The 27,914-nt window shown below is 28.6% G+C and overlaps 2 protein-coding genes and 1 pseudogene across 2 annotated transcripts; 1 reads left to right on the forward strand and 2 right to left on the reverse strand.

The window, feature by feature from the left end:
• Positions 1-11,212: 11,212 nt before the first annotated feature.
• LOC125835070 (putative late blight resistance protein homolog R1B-16) lies at positions 11,213-14,501 on the forward strand (annotated as a pseudogene).
• A 650-nt stretch (positions 14,502-15,151) lies between these two features.
• On the reverse strand, positions 15,152-16,356 carry LOC125835136 (uncharacterized). Its single transcript, XM_049514275.1, has 3 exons — positions 16,261-16,356; positions 15,763-16,095; positions 15,152-15,500 (listed from the first exon to the last, which is right to left on the reverse strand). Exons 1-3 carry the CDS (start codon positions 16,319-16,321, stop codon positions 15,361-15,363), a joined length of 534 nt encoding a protein of 177 aa, XP_049370232.1. The 5' UTR covers positions 16,322-16,356; the 3' UTR covers positions 15,152-15,360.
• A 6,878-nt stretch (positions 16,357-23,234) lies between these two features.
• Positions 23,235-27,633, reverse strand: LOC125835134 (uncharacterized). The gene is made up of 4 exons (XM_049514272.1): positions 27,434-27,633; positions 25,938-26,558; positions 23,978-24,736; positions 23,235-23,543 (listed from the first exon to the last, which is right to left on the reverse strand). The coding sequence occupies exons 1-4, from the start codon at positions 27,470-27,472 to the stop codon at positions 23,445-23,447; spliced, it is 1,518 nt and encodes a 505-aa protein (XP_049370229.1). The 5' UTR covers positions 27,473-27,633; the 3' UTR covers positions 23,235-23,444.
• Between the last annotated feature and the right edge of the window lie 281 nt (positions 27,634-27,914).

Genomic DNA, 27,914 nt, shown 5'->3' on the forward strand with positions numbered 1-27,914 from the left:
GAAATAAAATTCACATATTTGAAAACTACATAAAAGTACTATAAATAATAATAATTAATTCAAATATTTGTAAAAAATATATCAAGAAATTACGGTCAAAGAAAAATATGTTTGGATCTCAAGACGACACTTGAGATGAAGAAAATATTTTATTTACGTATATTAAAAGAATGTAATTTGAACCGGATGAAATACTTTATTTACACATATTAGAAATAGAGAATAAATAAATATTTTAACACATTGATTTATTGAAGGAAAATTGAAAAAAAAAATGTAATTTTGTGAATCACTGATTCTATACCACATCGGTGGATAAGGATAAAAAGTTCAGCCTTACAAGGCTTCCTCCTAACGTGATTAGTAATTAATTTCTCGGTCTTCTAGGAATTAAATTAGGAACCTAAATAATAAGTACTAGTAATTAGTTAGCGTTGACTAAGAGCCTGTTTGGATTGACTTAGAAAAAGTAAAAGTAACTTTTTAAAGTGCTGGAACTTATTTTAAAAATAAGTAGTTATGTGTTTGGATAAAAGTGCTGATAAACATTTTTTTTAATCAAAATGTCTGAAATACCCTTTACGCTGTTAGCATGATAAAAAGTTGATTAATTTAAGGTTTTTATACTTAAAAAAAATTAAAACAAAATAAATTTATATTTTACATCCATAAGTAATTATATTTTCCTATCATTCACATATTTCTTTACCATCACAAATTATTTATAAGAGGAATAATACTAATAATAATAATAATAATAATAATAATAATAATAACAATAAGAATAATAACAAAAATAACAATAATAATAACAATAACAATAACAATAATAATAAAAAAAAAAAGAATAATAATAATAACAATAACAATAACAATAATAATAATAATAATAATAAAAATAATAACAATAATAATAATAATAACAATAATAATAATAATAATAACAATAATAATAATAACAATAATAACAATAATAACAATAATAACAATAACAATAACAATAAGAATAACAATAACAATAATAATAACAATAACAATAATAATAATAATAATAATAATAATAACAATAACAATAATAATAACAATAATAATAATAATAACAATAATAACAATAACAATAACAATAATAAGAATAATAACAATAATAATAACAATAATAATAATAATAACAATAATTGTTTGTGTGCACTATTAAATTAATTAAATTGGGGAGAAAACAAATAGAGGCACTATTAAATTAATTAAATTGGGGGGATAAATGAACTAAATATAGAGAAAACAAATAGACATAAATAGAACAAGGAAAAACAAATTAAATATTGAGAAAACAGAAGACAATAAAAGAATTAATCCTTTCTATCTCACAAATTTTTACCAAAAATTACTTGCGAATTTTAAGAATTTCTTGTGAAAAACTACACAGGTAAATTACATGCGACATTAATATCCACAAATTTTTATCAAAAATTACTTGCGAATTTTAAGAATTTTTTGTGGAAAAATCCGTAGGTAAATTACACGCGACATTAATATCCCCAAATAACATACTTGGGGATTTTAAAAATCCACAGGTAATAATTACCTACGAGCTTATTTCCAATGGATTTTAATTGGCAGAAAAATCTGCAACAAACTTTGAAACCTGTAGATTTTGCTTCAAACTTCCAAGAAAATCCCCATGTAATTTGAGTTTTTCTAGTAGTAAATGTTCCTTCCAATTACATTTTCATTTACTAATCACAACCTAGTAATCCAAAAGTAAGAAAATTATATTTAGGAAAAATTTAGAAAAAAATTGGTAACTAGTGTTTGGTCATATAATTGGTTATCCCAAGTTCCCAAGTTCTAGAAAACAATAAAATTTAAGCCAGATTTTAATATTTGAGAATTTAAAAAAAAATTAAAAATTATCCTAAACTTTTTTATTTTATAATACACCCAACATTTATAATTTTAGACTAAATTTCATTCCAAGTTTGTTGTACAAAATATATACCGTTATATACATATTTTATACAATTTTTATCCGAGCTTATTCTTCAAAGTCACTTTCAATTACAAGTAGGAATAGTAGTTTTCGTATACAAATCAATGGTATTTTCGTTTTGTTTTCTTCCTTTTTTTTCAAATTCATAATAATTACGTTCGTTGTCACTACTTTTCACGAAACATTTTCATTATAAAATGACAATACAAACTTATGACTATTTTTAATAAATTTTTAGAACTTATGGGTATATCTCCCAAAAATAATATATGGTCAAACGCATGACAAAACCTCACCCAATAATGACTTGCCAAAAATATTTGTAAATTTGTAGCCAAACACATGGCAAAACTTCACCCATAAATGGCTTGCCAAAAAGATTTAGAAGTTTGTGGTCAAACACATGGCAAAATTTTACCAAAAACTAATTTACCCAAAATATTTGAAAATATATGATCAAACGCTAGCCTAGCATTATAAGGTAAGTTGATCAATAATATTTTGCCTATTTAAATTTCAAGTTCATATCTCATTACAAATATCATATCAATATCATTTTGCTTCTATAATTTTTTTCATGAAAAAGATTTGATTTAATTACAATATTAGGTTAGAAAGCTAGTGCTTCGTCGTAAAAAAAATTGTGATGCTTACAAATAAACGTGATAATTTATTTCTTATAAACATCCTTTCTTCAAAAATATTGATCAATACTTTATATAAATGAAGGTATTAATATGTCACATTTCAAAACTTGTTCATGCTTATACAAAAGGCTAGTGAATTTGATGTTTATGATGGAATAATGTTATTTTCATCAAATGGTATTATTTATAAGTAGTTATTGGTCAATTTTTTGAATCTTGATATAATAGTAAGTGAGAGTACTCATTTTATTATCGCTTATTTTAAAATTCTTAAGGTTGTTGTTGATCTTGCTCACTTTGTTTCAAGTCAACAAGATGAGTACTTTTATTTAGCATTATATTACATTTTGAAAATCAATCGATAATTTCAAATTGTTTGATGAAAATAATATTATTCGAATATCAACATTACATTCTAATTTACTAGCTTTTTTGTATAAGCCTGAATGGTGTTTTGAAAATGTGACGTATTGATCATCTTCTATCAACGGTGTTGTTGGCGTCGTTTCATCTATATCCAGGTATGAATTTACTTCTTGTTAACAGTAAAATTTCTTGGAATTTTGATAATACCCAATTAGTTGGGTATGTGAACTTTCACCTTGTTGGTGAGGGTTCTAGCTATTCTCCACTTTGTAGTTATCCCCTCCCCCAATTTCCTCTTTCCTATTGCCTATGCAATAAAAAAATTTGATTGGGATATAGAGAATATTTTTTTTTAAAAAAGTATCTCATTAGCCACATGAATTAATCACAAAATTAGAACACTGATTGAGTGAGTTTAAAGAGTGCATATCCTTAGTTTAATTTATTCAAGAAAATTCAAACATTTAGTATTTTTTACTGCTAACAATGGAATTAGCTCTTAGTATTGCATAAAAAATATTAATAAACATATATACACACACAAGGTTCTATAAAAGGAGTAGCCGACCTATTGAAGAGCCACTTTCGGACTCAATTAGGGTTTTCGGGACGCGAAAAACAGGTTGACTATAAAAGGAGAAAGTTGAATAACGAAACTTTAGATTTTGCACACAATGAATATTGTTGTTTTTAGCAAAAGGCAAGAAGTGGCAGAAGGGGCGTACAATGGCAGAAGAAAGAAGAACTAGAGTCAGGTTTTCATTCTAAATAAGTTTATTGTTAAAGTAATTTGGAATCATTATTGAGTTGTAATAATTCTAAGTTTGAAAGTGAGTCTGTGAGAGTTGTAACAAGAAGTTGTTGTGACTTCTTGGAGAGTAAATATAACGGTTATAGTTAATCGTTGGAGTTGAGGTACTAGAGTTAGTCCCTTAGATTATAGAGTTGTAACCTAAAGCCGCTCTTTGAAGTTAGCGAGAAGTTGCTGAAAATCCCACACGATGTAGGTCATGGGTTTTCTTCCCTTGAGTAAGAAGGTTTTCCCCAATAAAATTTTGTTATTTTGTGTTATGAAGTTATGTTTAAGTACTACAAGAATCAGGTTCTTATATCGAATTGGTGATACAGGTTTCTTCAGTACTTTCATATCACCAAGCACAATTTAATCAACTTTTCCGAGTTATAATATTTTTGTTTTGTAACTTAGACAAATAAATAATAAATAAAAGGATTAATAAAGTTAGCAAGTAAATAAGATGAAGTTCTTTCGATAATAAAAGTTATAGGATAATGATTTGCTCATTTTTTAGAACAAAATTTCTAATGTGTTAACTATAATCTTGTTGAGTTATTTTCTATCGACCGTGAGTCTTAGTTTATTACTAAAATTATCTCTCGATCAATTAATTTAGTTTTTTAGAATTATCCTCTCGAACTAACCAAAGTTAGCTACTTAAACTACTCACAAAATCACATCAAAGCTTCATCATCTCTAATACAACTTTTAAATTTAAGTAATTAATAGCTACTTAAACTACTCACAAGATCACATCAAAGCTTCATCATCTCTAATACAACTTTTAAATTTAAGTAATTAATCTCTTAATAACTTATAAGTGATTTTGTTCAAATAAAATCCAATCCTAAAATGTTTCTCAAACAATACAAGGTATACTAACACTGTTAGTTAAGGACCTTCAATTAACAATAATAAACACATAGTTGAACAAATAGAGAAGAAAAAATAGGTCGGTTATAATTAGTCACTATTAAAAACTAGAAAACGTATCCGCATTAATCAATTTAGAAAAGATATTTAAAATACAAATTTTGTCAAACAAATTTGATAAAACTCTTCATGTTTACGCATAAAAAACAATTATAAATATTTATGAAATCCTTATCATATAATTTTGTTATAAAACTTAGAGTTAGATGAACTGTATTCTTTTTATTATATCTTCTTTAAAAATGAAAATATATAAAAAGAATTTTCATTTTTAAATACGAATTGTATATGTGATTTTAATAGTGGTAGGTTTGTTTCTTTCATTAGATATAAAAATATTTGTTTTCCAAAAAATTCTTTCATTAAAGGAAAAAAGAAATTTAAGTAGAAACATTATAATTCAATGGGATTGCTACTCTTCAACTAGAGAGTTAAAAGGTATCTACTACATATTCTTTTGATTATAATTTTTTTTCTTAGTTATTATCCTATGGCTAAAATTAAGTTAACTAACATGTCTTTCTCTAAGTTTATTTTTTATGGATCAACGTTGAACTCTATTTTTTGAAACGGTGGTTTTTTTGCCTATTTATTTTGGAGTTGTAATTAGAACTTAATTTTTGAATTTACTTTCTTCCTTTTGAAATAGTTGTCACTTCTTGAGAGTCAATTTGCTTATTTTTCAAAGGTAAATAATATTAGATTAATTTGATATTTTAAAATTAAAATTTAGGTATTCAAAAATTATATAAAAATAATTATAAATAAAAAATTCTCATGTATTAATTATCAATATGATTTCGAATTCTTATCATCTGACTTTTAAAAAGGAACGATATTAAAAACAGAGAAAAATATCCAAAAAGGTGAAAGATAAATATGAATATGATATGATCTTGTTACAAATTTAGCCAAGATATAATGGATTAATGAATGAAATCTTCATGCATGCATACAAATGGCGAGGCCAATCAACTTTAAAATCTTTTGTTTCTTTCTTCATATGTGTCTCTCGCGAGGTGAGGACCTAGTCATCCTTCAATCTTCGTTCCTTGCTTCAAAAGGAGCTAAAATCACCTCTTTTTCGATCATGTTCATTCGATACATTTTCTGCGCACATAAAATTCATAATAAACTCAAAACACTAAAAAAATGATGTAACAATACAATTATGAATTATGTATATAATATAAAGTAATAACATAATCTAAATATATACTTTCAACCGAATATCACACCACAATTTTGACATATATAGTTAGAGGTAACCTAAAAAAAGGAAGAGAAATCATAGAGAGTAGGAAAGTTATTATTTAAGACTAAAGGAATAACCTCTAGTTTCTCAAAGTAAAACAATAAGTAGAAGGAATTTAATTAGTTGTAGGGAGAATGTGCTTAGGAAAATATTGAGGATTAACAGAGTTTAAATAGCATATTAGAAATTAAATATAATTATTAATGTTGTAATTATAAAAATAAAAAAAAACGATCGTATATTAGTAATTTAATTTTAAATATATAATTAAATTCATTTATTTTGTAATATAATAACACATTAACGTTACTTTCATTTGTATGGAGTTAATGAATCAATGTCTTAATTCCAATACTATTTAACAGTGATTTAAATGGAGAAATTGCGTGTTATTAATAAGGAAAGGGGGTAATTTTACTTAGTTGTTGCATTTGGAAGGTTAAATTATTTTTTAAAATAAATGCTAATAATAAGGAAAGAGAGTAATTTTTTATAGGAAATTTTGAACAGAAAATGAAAGGAAAAAAATTTAAAATTCTGAGAAAATAGATAAATAATAATATTGGTCAATGAGCTATGCCACATCACCGTGCTTATTTTCAGCTTTATATTGATTGACAGATAGTAGAATTTGAATGATTCATTAAGTGTAGGTTAATTCAATTTAATAAATACATATCTATCTATATATAATAGGAGAGGTGATAGCGCCTATCTGTCAGCACCACAATTAATCTCTAATTTTTACTTTTAAAATATCAATTAATTAAATAATGTTTAATTCAATTTTAAAATTAAAATCTTTCTATATATAATAGAAGAGGTGATAGACCTTATGTGTCAGCGCCACAATTAATCTCTAATTTATACTTTTAAACTATCAATTGATTAAAATAATATTAATTCAATTTTAAAATTAAAAAGGGCACATGTCATCAACTAAGAGAAATAGTGACAAATGTCAACATACAAAAAACAATATTAAAAATAATAAATTTAATATTTTAAAATTACAAACACGTATTAAAATCATAAAATTTCTCTAAATATCAAATTATAATAATTTGCTTATGCACAATTGTAGTACTTTTAACTTTTAAGATATCAATTTTAAATAGTTTTAAAAAACTAAACAAAACTAAAACATCAATAAAAAGTTTTAAAAGTCCCTTTTTATATTTTAAAAAATCTATCTATAAAAAAAAAACAGTTTCATAAGACACTACTATTAAGTATTAACCAACATAACCTTTATTTTAGCAATTTTTTTAAAACTATTTGACAACAGTTAATATCTCTGTCTTCATTTTTATAAGTTAAATTAATATTAGTTTATGCTTATTTTTATATTCTAATTATAAAATTTAACATTTTATATACAATTTTAAACCAAAATCCTACACAAATTCACGCAATCTTCTATTTATATTATTTAATAAAATAAATTATGTAACTTTATATTGATAAAAGTTGATGTTATTAGAAGAGTTTTTTTTTCTATTAAAATAATTAACATATTTTTTTGATAATTCAATTGATACAATAAAAATAATATTATAAATAATATAATACAATTATTTAGTTACAATATTCTATTCAATAGCACATTAAAAACACTTTATATATGTGAAATCGTAAAAATTAGGCAGGTTGTCACCATATTGTCATATTTTGCAAATTCTACATAAAAGCAAAACATAATTAATTCCAAAGAGATTATTATACATTTTGATTGAAATTAGGATGAATATTTGCCACTTATTCAAACATAAATAGAAGTTTAAAATATCTTTTATCGATCAAATAATAGCATATAATTATAGTTTCTACGACTTCGATAAGATATTGCCTTCATATAATATTTTTAATTGAAAGTGAATATACTAATTTTTTTTCCTAAAATACTATCTCATAGGAATACTTTTTTGAAAATTTATGATTTAAATTTTTTAAACAAATATACTAATTTTAAGATAAATAATGTTGATGAAAAAATATCGAAGGAAATGAAGAAATGAGTTAAAAAAAATCACATATTTTGAAGGAAGAAAAATTCAACATAAAATTCAGGTTATTCTCTATAGTCCTATTGTTTCTGTTTGATAAGTAATTATTATGCATTTATCGACATGCTTGGAATCTTATTAAACATATCACATAATTTTAAAAAGTACTTTATTTTTTTGTGTTGTAGACTCTTTTTTTTTTTTTTGGTATATATCTAATGTATGTTTTTTTTTTAAAAGAATAAAATAAAATACATTTATATATAAAATCAAGCAATTGCTTCACTATGTATATTTAATTAATTTCAATAATTATAAATGCATTTATTAATTGTGTATTAAATTCTATTTTCTCCTCTTTTTTTCTTTTCCTCTTCTTCTTCTTCTCCAATCAAACTCTTTATTTCAGTGATTTTTTTGTAAAAAAAAAAAAACTATTTTCTAGACTTTATTGAATTATTGATAACAAAACTATATATTTTTCTAAGAAAATTTAAAATTTTGAAGGTATCATCAATTACTTTTTTTCATATAACTTCAAATTAGAAATGATAATTTTAAAAGAATTAATGAATTCCCCAAAAATTGAAAGAACTTGATCGAAATCGGATAAAAAAAATATACGATACCTCCTAATCATCTTGAAATCTAATGGGTTTATCAAATTGTTCGAAATGTAAGAAAATATTTTGATAAAATTTTAAAATAAAAGAGAGTAAAACTAATAGTAGTAAAAAAAAGGAAGGTGAAGTTGTGGTAAAAATGGTGACATTGAAAGTGAGAAGTTTCAATAGAGATGATAATGAGAAGAAAGAAAGAGAAAAAATAATAAGAAAAAATAAATTAAAATAATAAGAAAATATATTTTATAATACAATACTTGTAAAAATAAGATTATATTAGTTATTTTAGGTTGCTCACTCTCTTTGAGAGAGTGCACACACTCTTTATGTAAGGGGAACAAAAAATGATGTAATAATATGAGTTCAAGATTATTTAGTGGGGTAATATAGGACGTCCACATAGTTAATGTGTCTTTTTAAAAATTTAGAATAAGTCCAGGTGTCACTTTATGCCTTTTCTCGAACTACATATTTTATATACTCACCAATTTTTTATAGTTTAGTTAATTGGATGTATAACTATTTGTGTTAATTCTTCAAAAAAATATATTCTAAGAAGTTGCATACTTTTTCTATTTTTATTTTCAAAACTAAATATGTATATTGTTTTTATATATTATTAATATGGGAAACACGCGCAATGTGTGCTCAGAAACTAGTCTATTATAAATGTGCTTCAAGTTTATTTATTATTATAAAATCTTTTAACTCTTTTTGGTATATATATGGTAAAATGGTAAATTAGTTTTTGATAAAAAAAATTTGTAATTCAATTTTTGGCTTAGACTTAATACATTATTATTAATCCTTCCGTCCATCTCAATTTATGTGGCACTTTTCCAATTTCGAGATTCAAACAAGTCTAACTTTAACCGTAAATTTTTCATATATCTTTTATTTATTTTGAATTGCCGATTATTGTGACTTATAGTACTTTTTAAGTAGTTTACAAATATATAAATTTTATTTCAAAAAAATTAAATATTCCTCGCACAAACTTCCGATCAAACTTAATATAATATTTAGTATAATAATAATATAATATGACTCACAGCTCGTAGTATCAGTCAATTAGCCACTAGGAACGAAACGACAACAACTATCAGTTATTAATTATATATATAATAAAACAATAATTGTTGTTTACCTACCATTAAATATATTATTTATGCAATGATGTAGAGCTCATATATATCTTTCTCTATACTAGACCACACCTTGTGTATGGCAGATTGAATTCATGGTTATTGAGGTCAGTTTATTGATTTGAACTTGAGATTTCATGATTCAATCGGTTTCTTTTTCTCCTGCCTCTAATTTTTTTTTTTGGTGGTACTTGAATTTAATTTTAATTATATTTATCATCTCTTTGGCTTATTCTTTCTAGGCTTGAATTACGAAATTGGAGATACAACAAGGAAATAAAAGTTGGTTTAGGTACTTCTCTCTTCTTTTTTGCAAATAGTTAGGTTGGTTTCACTTGTCATCCCAAAGTCAACTTCTTAAACTGCTATATGAATCTATTTAGGGGTAGCAAAATAAAACTCAACTCAACTAATCCGATCAATCGGTTCAAGTTTTTGTCGTACTTTTAACTTAATTCATTACAACTCATTAAAAATTGGGTTGATATGCAGTCCAAATTGACTCATGTGGAATCTTGTTGAAACATTTTAATTTTTTTTTAATTTCATATGTCATATATAGCCATAATAAAGAGAGAGAAAAACATTTTATTGGTTATTAAATTTTTTCTAAAAGAATAGATAAAGCAATTAAAACTTAGTAAGAATTGGACGGCTTAAGTTATGACCCACTTTTCAACTCAGGTAGCTTTTGCGCGAGTCAATAACTCTTCCATTTATTAACTTAGCTCAATTTGACTCACTCAAATTCAACGCAACCCATCCATTCGACACCTCTAATGTAATTGCAACCCATTTAGGCTGCGGACTCCTCATATATATATATCCCCACTAGTAAACTTTGTATGAAACAACATTAGTTAAGTAATAGCATCTTCACAGAGTTCAACAATTATTTCTATTAATGAATTTCATATGGCAAAAGAACTTTTAATTATGTAGTAATAGAATTCTAGGTTGTTTTCGGACTTTACTTTGTGGGACTATATTGGGTGTGTCGTTGTTGTCTAACTCTAGGTTGTTTAAAGAATTTCATATGGAAAATACTTCATTACGAACACTTGTAGGGAATTCTCAATAGTCCATTCGAGTATGGAATGTATTGTTGTTAGGAGCTTATACACAAGTAGTAATGTAAGAATCCAAGCATGTCAAAAAACAGTGTCATTAAGCTGGATATTTCAGCCGATATAGATGTACAACAAGTTCTTCTAGTATAAAATTAGGAGTAACAAAGATAGACAAAAGAAAACCCATCAAAAGAAAATAGAAGTGAATGTATTTGTCTTTTAAAAACTCTATCAAGAAAAAAACTTTGTATTTTCAACTATCTCCCAAATGAAAACATTTAGTAATATATAGCTTGTAGCAATAGATCGATATAGAAAAATGTGAATAGCTCTTATTTATTTAATAAAAAAACTGATATTCAAGAGTTGGTGAACTTGCAGAAGATGGCTCAAAATGACATTGACAATGTGTTAGATCAGCTGAGATGGTACAAGAGTGGAGGTGATTTGGCTAGAATCAGGATTGGTGTAATTGAGATGCTTGAAATAAACCTAAGATTTTTTAGAACCTTTATAAAGTACCATCATGTTCTTTTTCCTAATTCGTTGATCGAACTCAGGCAGACGTTCAAATCGATTGTGGAATTGCTTCCCGTAGTTTTTCGTGGAATTCCAGATGAACGCAAAATTAACCTTAATCTGGAAAGGCTGGAATCATATATACTTGCTAGAGTTCATTGAAGGTAATACCATTTTAAGGTACAATTATGAGTTGAATGATTCCTATTTGTCGGAATATATGGACTGGCTCGGAAAGAATCTAAATTATGTACTGGTGTTCCTGGAATTCTTTCCTCCTCAGAATAAAGCAAACTTTGAAATAAATGGAATTATAAAGCAAGTGAAAATCATTCAAAAGAAAATGAGATTTTTGGGTTACTTATATGCAACAGAGATAAATGGTTTCATCCACCATGAGAAGCTGGAGTTTTTAGAGACTCGAATTCAGTTCATGGCTAACAATGTGGAACAGTTTTGTCGTTCATGGCTAACAAGCCTCCATATCTGTTATGCCTGATTGTGCTAGTGGAGCTGGAAATGAAGAAGATTTTTCTTGGTGAACTAAAGGCTTCAAAGTTTACTCAATCAAGAACTTTTAAGGACAACAAATTGCCAAAAGGACTCTCACATCATCTCCACAGTCTTCTGATGTACCTTAAAAACAAAAAGCTCGAGAACTTTCCTAATTATGTTTCCGCTCGAAATATTGATGTAGCAATAGAGTTCTTGTTGGTTTTCCTTAATGCTGATGTGTCAAATCATGCTATTGATGGTAACTGGTTGAATGATGTTATGGAAAAGGTTGGAGCTATAGCGGGTGATGTTCTATACATAATTCAAAAGCTTCTACCTAGCTCTATAAACAAAGATGACACTAGCAAAATCAATATTTGGTCGATACAGATATTGGAGAAAACTAAAGATCTTAAGGCACAAGTGGAGACGTACTACAAATCCTTAAAATTCACTCCATCTCAGTTTCCCACTGCTGGTGGATTGTGTTTTCTGGAGTCTCTTTTAAGGAAATTGAATGAGATGTCGAAATCTAAATCATGTTTAGATTTCATGATGAAACCTCATATCGGTAATTTAGAGAAAGAGCTATCATCTCTTACATCCATCTTAGAGGAGGAGTTGTCATCTTTATCATCCATTTTCAGAGATGTTGCAAAGGCACACCATGAACATAAAATTCCTAAAAATCTTCATAGGCGTACTATCAATTTGGCATATGAAGTTGAAGTTGCCATTGACTCTATTCTTGTTCAGTATAATGTTCTTTGGCATATTTTTTGCTCACTTCCTTCAATCTTAAAAGAGATCAAGCACATTTGTCTTGGATGATATGTGGGATGGCACGACATGGGATGACTTAAGGCTTTCCTTTCCAGATGTTGGAAATAGAAGCAGAATAGTAGTAACAACTCGACTTGAGAAAGTGGGTGCCTATGTCATGCACCATATTGATCCGTACATCCTTCCATTTCTCACACCAGAAGAGAGTTGCCAATTGTTGCAGAAAAAAATATTTCAGCAGGAAGGTTGCCCACCTGAACTACAAGATGTGAGTCTAGCAATTGCGAAAAGATGCAAAGGATTGCCTCTAGTAGTTGTCTTGGTTGCTGGAATAATCAAAAGGAAGAAAACGGAAGCCTCTTGGTGGGATGTGGTTGAAAAATCTCTTCTTTCCTCTCATGGTGAATCTGAAGGATACAGTCCGTCAGTTGTGCAGTTAAGTTATGATAACTTACCTGACCATTTAAGACCATGCCTTCTTTACATGGGGATGTTTCTGGAGGACACAAAAATTCCAGTGTCTAAATTGATAAGTTTATGGATTGCGGAAGGTTTCGTGCAGAACATTGAATCTGGGAGAGTAATGGAAGAGGCAGCGGAAGGTTACTTGATGGATCTCATCCACAGTAACGTGGTAATGGTTTCAAAGAGAAAATATAATGGTAAAGTCAAATACTGTCAGGTTCATGATGTGGTGCTTCACTTTTGCTTGGAGAGGAGTAGAGAAGAGAAGTTTATGCTACTAGTAAAGGGGCATTATAGCCACCAGTTTCAACCTTCTGAATGGAAGGAAAGTCGAGTGAGCTTCAATTACAGTAATGAGCTTTCCAAGTTTGCATCTCTGAGATCCAAAACACGGAAAACTTTCAATCAACACTTGAGGTCATTGATAATGACGAATGGAGGTCTATTTCATATCTCATATACTTGGGATCCCTTCCGTCAGTGTAGTAAATTGAGACTTGTTAAGGTCTTGGATTTGAGTTCTCATAAAGTGGAGTGTTTGTCGTCAGCTACATTGCAACCACTAATTCACCTGAAGTACCTTGCACTTCACACAAGTAAATTTGATTTTCATCCAGAATCACATCTTCCCAATCTCGAAACTTTGATTGTGAATTGTTATGCCAACACTATGCTGTTACCAGGGACTTTTTGGAAAATGGAAAAATTAAGGCATGTTGACATGCATTTGCCTGAATTTGATAAGCAAGGGATCTTTGAAGAATCCTCTAAATTGGAAAATTTGAGGATATTAAGGGCAGTTGTAATTGAAATTGATAGGGTGTATGTGTTATTAGGGAAGTGTCCTAATGTTCAAGAACTTCGAATCAGGTTTAAAGGCGATAGAAAATCCAGAGAGCCTTTTTGTCCCACATTGGAGAGTCTTACCAAGCTTCAATCAGTTTTCATTTCCTTTATGGGGTCCCCAATTCCATCGGAGTTACACTTACCTTCAAATTTTAAAAAACTGGTATTAGATGGGATTCATGTAGAAAAAGCAATTTATTTCACCGTGGGACTACCAAATCTGGAGTGTCTCCATTTAAGGGATTTCACTCATTCCAAAGAGTGGTACCTTCCTATAGATATCACACTGCATAAACTTAAGTTCTTGAAACTGTCCTACTTACGTATCTCAAGGTGGAATGTCTCGGAGGAATCCTTTCCCCTGCTTGAAACACTTGTTATAAATGGGTGTAGTGAGCTTGAGGATATCCCGTTAAGCTTTGCAAATATTCTAACACTGAAACAGATTAAGTTGATGTACTCTGGGAACGAATCACTGGAGGCATCAGTTGAGAGAATTAAAGAAGAAATCACAGAGAATGAAGGATGTGACCGTCTTAACGTCATCCTTATCAAAGTAAGTTAAAAAACAAACTCCTATCCTATGTGCTGCTTTTAACTTTTAAGTATCTAATTGATAACAATGTATTTAACACAGTGAGGAGAGCTATCACTGGTCTGGCAGCTCTTAGTAACCACAACAATGGTATTGTTTCAGTTTTTTCTTTCTAATTATTCAATGCTTGCTTTCACTTAATTTCTCCGTGTTGATCTCAAACTAACGAGGATGTGTTCGAATTTGACAATTGCTTAGACAACTGCAGCAAAAGCACAGACATGTTGCAGCCATGCTCATGCTGAAGTCTATTGTGCGGCTAGCAGAAACGCCCAACCTCTCATGAACTCATTTTCTGTATGTTTTAGATGATCGGAGACCAATATATATCACATGATCTGTCAAAACATTGTTTCGTTTTGTCTCTGGAATGTGATGGTTGTTTTCCCTGTTAATTCTATAATCCCTTCATCTTTCACCTTAATTACCACATTCATGTTCTTAAGCGCGATCCTATGTTTTCTTCTGCTTGCTTTGTATATGATACTTCATTCCTTTAATATAACAAGAAGGTAGATTGACTTATTCGTCGTGCCAATCCTTATTTACTACTAGTAGTAGTAGTACATCTTTTTAAACAGTTGGGTCTAGCGTGGCGTTATATGCATCATTTCATGTATATATAATGTAACTTCCATTGATTGATAAGAAAAAGGGAAAGTGTGACCATGGAAACAATTGAGAATAAAATTCATACTTATTATGAATTGAAATGACAACTTGAAGTAATCCTCAAATTATTTAGTAAAAGCAAACAACAAAAAGGGCAATGTATATAAACAGAGCAACATATGAACCTCTTAGTAATGCAATTGGAAAAGCTTCATGATCACCTTGGAGCATCAACCTCCAATGTGAGTCCAGTGCTTGCAGCTGACGGTGCACGCGCCACACCTGAACTTTGGATTTGGCTCATTTCACGGCGTCCATTCAAATTTCCCCCCTTGCAAAATGCTGGCAAATACACCCCTGCCACAATATATGAAAAGTTATTGACACATTCTTTTTGACACCTAAATACAAAGGAAATCTATAGCTTATTTACTAAAAATAGACGATTTACCTTGTACACGCTGACAATGTTAAAAAAACTCTTAGATCATAGATATTAGTGTTATCATTTTATCAAGTTACAATTATATAATACTTATAAATGACATCTTTCAGTTGACCTGATAGTGCGTAGAAGTTAAGTTCAAAAGACATTTGAAGTAATGAAATGTAATCCTACCTTCTCCCAAAGCCAAATTGTAGTAAAGATCAACAATGTTAGGGCACTTTTGGTAGCATTGTTGAGAGCAAAGATTAGAGGTGAATGATGATTCAAGAAGGGAATCAGAAGAAATGCCAAGAGAGTTTCTATCAGCTCCACAAGCACTAATGCACTCATCACTTTCAATCAAATTTGTTATGTCAATATTGGACACCAACACCTCTGAGGTCTTGCATTGGTACCCTCTTCCTCCCTCAATTGATTCATAACTCTCCAAAGAGCAACGCTTCCCTGACGAAGCAACTGAGTAGGCACACAGTCCTACTGACAAATCTTCACACACAATTTCACCTGTATTTTCGAAGCATGATAATACGAAACAAGATTTAAAGTCAGTGGATTCAGAATACAAATGAATGTAATTATGCTTAAATTATGGAGGAACTCATAAGTCTCCTAGACTAGTATTTATCTACGTTTAAAAAATATGTATATAAAAGAAGATCTAGTACGTACCACTACCAAGAGCTCCATGGACAAGAAGTGAGAAACCAAGGAATATAGTAATGAGTTCCATATTTTGTAAACAAGAAAATTAAATGCCTTTTCTTCTTAGTGAAAGTATGTAGAATAAGTAATTCAAGAAGAGAATTTAGTGATGAGAGATATGGAATAGAATGAGCTTCTTTATATAGGCAAAATTTAGATGAGTCCAATATTTTTAGTGTGGTTCAAATGCTATTAGAAACAGAGGTTTTTTCAATTGTGAATCAATGAAAAAATTAAATTATAGAACATGATTTTTTGCATCCATATCTGCCGAACCAGCTCACTGAAAAAAAAACATATAGTGAGAAACAAATTTTCACGACAATACTGAAAGATTTCCTAATTTTTCCGTGTGAAAATATTACTCCCTCCGTCTCATTTTATGTGGCACCTCTTTTTGGTTCGTCCCAAAAAGAATGTCAATGTACAATAATTGGAAACAATTTTATTTTAAAATATTCATTTTACCCTTAATGAAATGATTTTCAACCACACCAATATTTAAGAATTGTTTTAGACCACAAATTCCAAAAAAAAAATATTCTTAAATATCATGTCAAGTCAAATGGTGCCACATAAAATGAGGCGGAAAAATATTATTTTTCTTTTTTCTCACTAACATTTTCCGATCAGAAATTTGAGATTTGTTTTAGTAGTGAGAATAATTGTTAATACATTATCAGTAGCGTAGACAGAATTTTGCACAAATGATATCGGTCCCATAATTTGGATTGTGCGTGGGTTTGGGACTAGAAATGTAGTGGCCTTAGATCATGTTCCAAAATCCAAATTGATATGTTACTCTTTATTCAAAAAGTGTATATATTTACTATATATTAGAAGAGTCCAGGATTTACTACCATTCTTCCAATTAAATCATTACAAATGTCCAATACTTACTATATAAAATATATAAGTGGGCCCCACCTCCTTCCACTTAGATAATATTTTTCAACCTTATCATGGTAAAAGTTGAATTTATTATCCTTTTCATTTAATTTTATATGATATTATTTTTTCTATAAAATCATTATATATGTTTTAATAATTTAAATTTCAAAAACATTATAATTTAACTTTAAAGATTTTATTTTATCAAAATCTTGTACATTGAAATATATAGTTATGAATTTAAAATATTTTTAAAATCATATAAAAATTTCAATAACTTCTCAAATTCCATAATATAACACTTAAATACTACATATTATATATTAATTACTATACTATAAATGACTTAAATACTTCATATTATCTATTACAATAATTAACAATTATTTGACACTTTAAATTCTATCAATGCCATATAAATTAGGATAAAAAACCTAACATATAATATTTAAATATATTTAAAAATAATATAAGTAATACTATACATTACAATAATTAACAGCTTCATTATTTAAAACTTATATAAAAAATTTAATTGACTCTCTAAATTCTATTGGTACCACATAAAATAGATTATATAATAAACATATATTGTTTGAAATTGACGAAAAAGAAACAATAAATTACAATAATTAATAAAAAAATAGTCCACTCCAAAAAATCTATCAATTAACAACATATATTGTTTGAAATTGACGAAAAAGAAACTATAAATTATAATAATTAACAAAATAAATCTCTCGACTCCAACAAATCTATCAATTAATGCCACATAAATTGGGACATGGCAAATAACATATAGTATTAAAAAATTAGGTTCAAAATGTACTAAAAAATACAATAATTAACAACTTAATATATTAAAGAGACATAAAAAAGGGTTAATATTTAAAATTCTGCATGTGCCACATAAATTAGAACAAATAGAGTAATAAATATTACTTTCAAAATTATGTTAAAAAAAGTACTACAAATCACAATAGCTAACAATTTAAAATATTTTTAAAATCATATAAAAATTTCAATAACTTCTCAAATTCCATAATATGACATAAATTTTTTTAAAAAGGGTTATAAATCATAATAAATAGTACAATATTTAAACTACTTTAAAAGCATTATAAATTGTAATAAATAATACAACAATTTAAATTACTTAAAATTTAACGACTTAAAAATATTTTTTTAAAATGTATTAAAATTTTGGTTAATTGTCAAAACTTTACATGTGCCACATAAATTGGGACATGGACAGTCACACATATTTTTTTTTAAAAATTACATTAAAAGTATTCTATCAATTAACAACATATATTGTTTGAAATTGACGAAAAAGAAACTATAAATTACAATAATTAACAAAATAAATCTCTCGACTCCAACAAATCTATCAATTAATGCCACATAAATTGGGACATGGCAAATAACAAATATTATTAAAAAATTAGGTTCAAAATGTACTATAAAATACAATAATTAACAACTTAATATATTAAAGAGACATATAAAAAATGGTTAATATTTGAAATTCTGCATGTGCCACATAAATTAGAACAAATTGAGTAATAAATATTATTTTCAAAATTATGTAAAACAAAAGTACTACAAATCACAATAGCTAACAATTTAAAATATTTTTAAAATCATATAAAAATTTCAATAACTTCTCAAATTCCATAATATAACACTTAAATACTACATATTATATATTAATAATTATACTATACTATAAATAACTTAAATACTCCATATTATCTATTACGATAATTAACAATTATTTGACACTTTAAATTCTATCAACGCCATATAAATTAGGATAAAAAACCTAACATATAATATTTAACTATATTTAAAAATACTATAAGTAATACTATACATTACAATAATTAACAGCTTAATTATTTAAAACTTATATACAAAATTTAATTGACTCTCTAAATTCTATTGGTACCACATAAAATGGATTATATGATAAACATATATTGTTTGAAATTGACGGAAAAAAAACAATAAATTACAATAATTAATAAAAAAAATAGTCGACGAAATTGACGAAAAACAAATTATAAATTACAATAATTAACAAAATAAATCTCTCGACTCCAACAAATCTATCAATTAATGCCACATAAATTGGGACATGGCAAATAACATATATTATTAAAAAATTAGGTTCAGAATGTACTATAAAATACAATAATTAACAACTTAATATATTAAAGAGACATATAAAAAAGGGTTAATATTTGAAATTATGCATCTGCCACATAAATTAGAACAAATAGATTAATAAATATTATTTTCAAAATTATGTTAAAAAAATACTACAAATCACAATAGCTAACAATTTAAAATATTTTTAAAATCATATAAAAATTTCAATAACTTCTCAAATTCCATAATATGACATAAATTTTAAAAAAAAGTGTTATAAATCATAATAAATAGTACAATATTTTAACTACTTTAAAAGTATTATAAATTGTAATAAATAATACAACAATTTAAATTACTTATTACTTAAAATTTAACGACTTAAAAATATTTTTTTAAATGTATTAAAATTTTGGTTAATTGTCAAAACTTTACATGTGCCACATAAATTGGGACATGGAGAGTCACACATATTTTTTTTAAAAAATTACATTAAAAGTATTCTATCAATTAACAACATATATTGTTTGAAATTGACGGAAAAAAAAACTATAAATTACAATAATTAACAAAATAAATCTCTCGACTCCAACAAATCTATCAATTAATGCCACATAAATTGGGACATGGCAAATAACATATATTATTAAAAAATTAGGTTCAAAATGTACAATAAAATACAATAATTAACAACTTAATATATTAAAGAGACATATAAAAAAATGCTTAATATTTGAAATTCTGCGTGTGCCACATAAATTAGAACAAACAGAGTAATAAATATTTTTTTCAAAATTATGTTAAAAAAAAGTACTACAAATCACGATAGCAAAAAATTTAAATTTTTTTAAAATCATATAAAAATTTCAATAACTTCTCAAATTCCATAATATGACATAAATTAAAATAAAAATATATATATATATATATATATTACTAAAAGTGGGAAGAATCTATGTCAAAAGTTGAATTACAAAAATACCCTTTAAATCACTATTATTCCCTTTAAGTATTAATTTATCATCACTATTACTATGTGGAAGATGTAAAGATTGTTGGTTTTTTCTTGCTAATAATAATTTGCAATTTAATAATGAGTATTGAATTGTAAGTCTAGATGGAAATAGGAGTATTAATTACTATAATACGAACAGTCAAAAATCATTGAATTCCAAAATAAATATCAAATGAAAAAAATAATATTTTAAATAATTTCAAGAAAATAAATAAATACTTAAAGGATATTTTCGTAATTCAACTTTTGACTTATGTTCTTCCCACTTTTATTACTCAGCCCCCAGTCGAAAAGGCCATTGAGGGTAGTCAAGAAGAGAAGCAAGACACAAAGGTTTCAAGCACCAAGCAAAGTTCATAAAACCATAAATGCAGTTTGTCTCATTTTATGTGGCACCCTTTTCTTTTTGGTTCATCCCAAAAAGAATATCAACGTACAATAATTAGAAATAATTTAATTTTAAAATACTCATTTTACCCTTAATGAAATGATTTTCAACCACACCAATATTTAAAAATTGTTTTAGACCACAAGTTCCAAAACTCTTTTTTTTTCCTTAAATATCATGTCAAGTCAAATGGTGCTACATAAAATGAGGCGGAAAAATATTATTTTTCTTTTTTCTCACTAACATTTTCCGATCGGAAATTTGAGATTTTTTTTATAGTGAGAATAATTGTTAATACATTATCAGTAGCGTAGACAGAAATTTGCACAAATAATATTGGTCCCATAATTTGGATTGTGCGTGGGTTTGGGACTAGAAATGTAGTGACCTTAGATCATGTTCCAAATTGATATGTTACTCTCTATTAAAAAAGTGTGTATATTATGTACACATAAAATATTAGTATTTCTTTAAGATAATGTTTTACGTACAATTTTTTTCACTTTAATAGGGTAAGGTTGTATAATTTTTTGGTTTTATTTAGATTGTTCTTATCTTTGGAATTTGGCAAAATGGAAGCAATTTGTATTCAAATTTTCTGCCGAATATTGAGGCCATTTCTTTTTCCTAAATTACTCTCACTGTTCTAAAATACTTGTCACAATTTTTCTTTTGAGAATTAAACGATGTAAATTTTGATCGATACTTTAAGATAGGGGTGTATATGGCCGGGTTGGTTCGGGTTTTTCAAATATCAAATCAAACTATTTGTGTCGGATTTTTAAATCTATAAACCAAACCAATAAAACTCGGGTTTTTCCGGGGTTTTCGGGTTTTTTCCGGAAAAGTATTCATACAAACATATAATTTACTTGTACTTCAAATATTTCTTTAGTCCTACCAAAACACAAAATATTATATGATTAATGATACTAAAATATCCAACAAAAAATAATAATAATAATGAAATCGCGTAAAACAAATATTGCAAATTAACAAGTCATAATGACAATGATCATAATTTAAAAATACTAAATCATGCTAAAATAAGTTTAATAAGTATTAGCTACATGACTAAATATTAAAGGAAATTAAAATTAGATTATGTATTTAAATAAACCAATGTAAAACAATAGAACAAATATTCAATATTATTGTCATTCTTAGTGTTGAATTGAGTATTTTTTTTCCTTTAGTATTAATTTAATTTTGATTTAAGCTTTATTATAATTACCAATATCTGTGGACTATAATCTTTATTGAACCATTTAAAATTCTAAGTTTCAAACTTGAAATAATAATATATTAAAAGATAAAAACTATGAAAAAGTATAAGAAATATTTAAAAATTATATCAAAGTAAATATTTTTATGTATAAAATAAAATTTTAAAATTATATATATAATGTCGGGTTGGTTTGGTCTCGATTTGTTTTTTTTTAGTTAAAACCAACCCAAATATAGTTGGGGGTTTTTTCCAATACCAAACCAAGTCAAACCAACCACTAGTCGGGGTTTTTTTCTCGGTTTGACTCGGTTTGTGGTTTGGTTCGGTTTTCGGTTCGGTTTTGTACACCCCTACTTTAAGATATAATTGGTATGAGAAAAAATATATAATCTAAAGTGTCGTACGTGTAATATTTCACGTAGGATGCATGTGTCTATTTGTTCAATTTTATACAAATTTAAAAATTTGTTTGTATGTGTACACCCAAAGTTGAAGGGCATAAATGACAGTTGAAGCCAAGTTAAGAACACATTTATGTATTATGCCGTTTTCGAGCTTTTGTCCAATAATTTAGAATGACTTAATAAGAAGTTGTTGGTCATTCCATAGTCTCTAGGCTTTTTAAAAAGATAAATTAGGGGTAGATAATGAAGAGATGATTACACGGTGGAGAATCGAACCCTCACTAACAAACTGAAAGTTCAAGTAGTCAACTAATTAGGGGTGCATTTCGATTATTGGTTTATCGGTTGAATCTGAGTGCATTATTACAAGTTTTGTCAACTTAAATGACCAATTAATAGATGTTCTCAGAAAAATCACCGAGGATCCAGAATTGACTATATTTGTGGCAAGATAGGAGCATATGATGTTGCTACAACTTGAAGAGGAGTATTATATAAATGAAAAAAGCCTATATTATGTAAATATGTAAATATTATCTTATCCCTATTCAGCTAACTAGAGTGATAAAATTTTCTCATCTAATTAAGCATATGAACAACAACCAAGTTTCACTTGAAGTTGCAATTGTATTTGGACAAATTGGAAAAACGGAAGTTTTTACAAATGACTACTTTGTTGGCTCAGAGATTTGAATATTACCTGCTTTATTTGAGATATCGCAGGAACAAAAACAATGTAAAAACTAGGCATTAAGTCACACTGCCTGCATGCCAAAGGCACACATGCAATAGTCTGCATCTAGCGATAAAGCACAACAATGTTATTTACAATGGCACAAAACATGGAAATAACACGCGAAATATAATTTCATGACATTGAAGAGTTACATGGTTTGTATAAGACAATAAAATTTCATACATAATCCACTTGTTGTCAAGAAATGTGGTGGCTAGGTATGAGCATAGACAATCAATATAATACAGTACGATATAATCACACACATACCGTATATGGCAAATACATATAATATAATCACACCATGATGTTCACGTCTCTGTCATGTTGAAAGTTCATACTTTAAGCATAACCTTAGGATAAGGTTCCCTAATGCTGAAAACATCATTTAGAACTGTTTTTGAGATTAAAGACGCTTTCAGCAAATTCAGGGCCTGCAAAAGTTAATATATAGTTAATGAGGATTCGATATATATATAGATCTTAATAAATCATGCATGGTTAGTTCCATTATTTGAATCTTTTGGCATAATCCATAGTTACAACACACAAGTTCTAGTCAATTCAATTATCATTTGCTTGCAACCTTTTATGATGTGCAAAAGCCTCGTTACTCTTTACTAACTGATCGAACTCTGTGCAAAAGCCTTTTTCCTAAATGATGAAGAGATAAAAATAATTTTATAGATCTATCCGGTGTCTAGTATTGCATGGTTCCACTCTGCAAGAACTCTGAAACCCGGGGACTTGAAACACAAAGGATAAAAATGAATTGAATACCTCGCGGTGCTTACACCTCTCACCTATTGATGTTTCTGTCCAAAATCCCAATTAATATGCAAGTAAATCAAGTAGAAAGTGTACATACCTCGTCCTTCCCAACAGTTACAGTGCGTTCCTCGACATCACTGGTTGACACCTTCATTTGATTAAGCTGAGTTATAATTGCGGTAGGGGAAAAAGGAGTCACTAGAAGATTATCCATTATCATAAACGTTGCGGGTCCTTTCAAGTACCCTTCATCACCCTCTATAGTTTCTCCTGTTGGAGACTTTGGATCCAAAATATTGATGGCTAAATCGCTTGCTTCTTCCTCATTTACTATCGATGATCCCTCAGATTTATTAGTGTTCCTTACTAATTCTATACATCCTGAGTCATCATATCTGTATTTCAGATACTCCTCTTCCACCTCGAGAATATGACTGTCAAAACCAGAGTATGGAAACAGTTTCGGAGAGAGTAACATATTTTTGCACTCTTCTGATTTGATATAATTTTCCGAACTCAAATCAGCAGCACCCTTGTACAAATTATCTATACATCCAAGTCTTGAGTTACCACCTAGATGCTTTACTACAGCCCCTAATGGGAATACAAGGAAACTGAAAAGGAAGTCTACAAGCTTGACCCCGGCTTCTGCATACAAAACCTTCTTCTTACTTTTGCTGACTATAAGCTTCAGGCTCATAGTATTTGTGTTTTGAGACATGGTCTTCTTGTCTAACTTTGCAGTTTGGTTATCTTCGTACTTCGATATATCTTTCAACCAACTTCCCTGGCTATTCAGTACCATATTTGTCAAAGCCGTCTTCGAGAGCAATGAGAACTTCAGCAGTTGCAACACCTAAATCAGGTCATATGCATCAGTGATGAGGCACGGAAATTGTGGAAACTAGAATAGCACACGAAGTAAACGTGAATTTTTGAAACAAAAAGAAGAGGCAAATAAGAACCCAAGTATTAATATGGTAATGGATGATGGTGCAAACAGAATCAGTTAGTAGAAGAAGATAAAGAAATCATGGAGCAGATAACTAAGAAATTAGCAAGTTACGCCAAATGAAAACGTCTTAACCTTTCAATCTTGCCTCTGTTCTTCTAATCATTTCTTTTAATGAGAAACTCTTAGCGAAAACCTTAATTCTGAATGAGTTCTTAACAAAAACCTAGAGTAGCAGATGGTAAAGTTTATGTTTCAATAAGGCATAATACATAGATAGACACCTTAACTTGGCCTCAACTAACAACCAAACACTCCAACTTTGAGGATGCACATCTAGACACCTCAACTCATCTCTATTACGTTGGTTGAACACTCCAACTTACAAAATAATCATCTAGACAGCTCCAAAATTTATGTGTGATGTCAGTGTGAGGTTCTAAGGTGTCTAATGTGCACTCCCGAAGTTGGAGTGTTTACTTGCCAGTTGAGGCCAAGTTTGAGTGCCTATATATGTATTATGCCTTACAATAATGTGGTCAGAATTTTGCTTGCGAAAACCAAAAGAAGCAAGAGTGGACAATGTGTTAAAGGAAAGAGCTAAGCACAAACTAAGTTGATAAATCCAATTTTTACCTCTTTTACCTTGCAATTAGTTCTTCCTTGTCATTAACCACACACTCGAATTGAACCTCAATATGTCTTATATACACAAAGTTTGTTCGTGATGAAGTATTTTTCGTAAAATATCCAACAATGTTCAGCCTACACATTTAGCCATAAAATGTAGAGCATTCAGTAGCCGTGAAGAATCAAGTAAGACAGTTCAGCTATCACCCATCCTCCGGTGTAACTAATCTAGGGTGGATCTTACTGATTGTCTAATCTTCCATGCACCATTCTAATACTCAATTTAATTTTCTCTCAAGCCCGACTAATAGTACATCATGAATTTTCAAACTAAATGAAGATGTCAGACCAGATAATAACTTGAAGGAGAAATAATAAATGAAGAATTGCTCTTATGAAACTAATTTTGAACAAGTTAGGGACTCCGAAAAATAAGAATGGTATGCATCGTACAACATAAAGGTAAAAGCATTACCTCCTCAGTACCAACTTCTACAGTCTTTGCCTCAATTTCACTCTTGTCACTGACTCCGAGCTTTCCGAACAAAGCAGTTAAACTAGCAGTTGAGGCTGGCATTACCTGTAAATCATCTGTAATCATAAAGCTTGCTGCCCCACCCTTTAGAAAGACTTCAACCACGCTTTCTCCCCCACGACTTCTCTTCTCTTCCTTCTCATTAATTTTTATATCAAATGGTGTCAATCTATTACAGTGGAAGCACTGTGTATTCTGCGAGATACTGAATATGTTTTTACACCTAGGGCTATAGCTATTACAGACAAACAACTTCCCTGCATTCTCCGAATAATCAACATTGAGCTTCAACTTTTCACACTGAACTTCTGATGCATTCCGTGGCATGATCAACATGGATTTGCAGTAGCTTGTACGCAAGAACCTTGTCTCAAGCGAATAAACACTGGCATAAACACGGCTAATTGATCCCAATTGAACCATATCTTTTTCAAGAAGTCTTAGAACTGTACCTAACGGGAGTGTCAAGAATGAGAAGAGTGTGTCGATGAATTCATGGTCCGACTCTGCAAAGATTACTCGGTTTCTGTTCTTGTCAATCATAATCTTAAGTTTAATAACCTGAAATTCAAGACTCCAAATGGTCATAACTTTAAGAATGGTTACAGTAATTGATATTTGAAACTTTCTCCACCCCATTCTGTTTAGCATTATTTGACTAGACACGAATTGTGACATATAATAAGTTATATATACATAAATTTTCAATCGTAGATACTAGCTCATGAGTTGGGGATTGTCCAAAAACAATTCTGGATATCAAGAGCATGCACAAGATAACATGAGAACCTTATGTTAGGCGGAGGCGGATCCCGTGTTTAAAATTTAACATTCTTAGCATTGGACTCACTGTATTTTTAAAATTATGGGTTCAAACTTCAAACCTATTATTTATTTATTGCAATTTTAATATATTTTTACACATAAATTTATACTCCGCATTGTAAGTACTAGGTTCGAATGAACCTAGTTCTAGCATGCTGCATCCGCCTATCTTTGACCGAATTCAACCCAAAATTTAGCTCATCAGGTGACGATTGTTAAAATTCATGTGAGCAATCAACCAGGGTGGCCAATTGAACACCCTTCGTTGAAAAGTTATACTAAGGTCAAAAATTATTTTTCATATGATGTATATATTAAATCTTGAACACGCTTACGAAATTTCTGACTTCGCCACTATGGGTCAACAACAGAACACCCTCCCCCCCCCCCCCCCCCCACAAGTTCCCTTGGATACTTGGGTCTAACTCAGTGCAAAATCTAGGTTAGGATTGTTCAAAATTATACGGTGATAACAAGTTAACAACATCAATCAATGAGTAAAAACTTGATAGTTAACACAATATAAAAATGTCAACATTAACTAGCTTGTAATTAAATAAATCTATCAATTTGTCTAGAAAATAAGAAAGAACTAATACAAATTAGAATACCTTAGGGCCTTCATCAGATCTATGGCGTCCAGCAGACATTTTAACTCAGAATTTGAAACTCAAGATTGGAAAATTGTGAGTGAACAGAGTGATTCAACTTTACTGATTTATGTAATAAAAAAGAAAGACTAGCTGCGTTTTTACAAGTCAAGATTCCATTAACTAAAGTTAGTACTATATTACCATATATATAATTTCTTCCATTTTAATTTGTCAATCTTATTTTTTATTTTTTTTCAGTCTGTCTAAAAAGGAATGTTTTTTTTCAATAGTAACTTTTCCGTATGACATGTTTAATAAAGATCAGAAAATTAAAGAATATTTTGATACATTTTACGTATCTTTAATTTAATATTACAAGATTAAAAAAATTACTTATCTTTTTAATTTCTGTGCTAAATTGAAACAGGACAATCAAATTAAAAGAGAGAGACAATTTATTTTTTTTGGTTGTTGTGTAGGGCCTCTTTGAACTTGGCGC

Source organism: Solanum verrucosum, unplaced genomic scaffold (genome assembly GCF_900185275.1).
Source record: "Solanum verrucosum unplaced genomic scaffold, falcon-dt-bn FXZP01000220.1, whole genome shotgun sequence".
NCBI classification, from domain to species: Eukaryota; Viridiplantae; Streptophyta; class Magnoliopsida; order Solanales; family Solanaceae; genus Solanum; species Solanum verrucosum.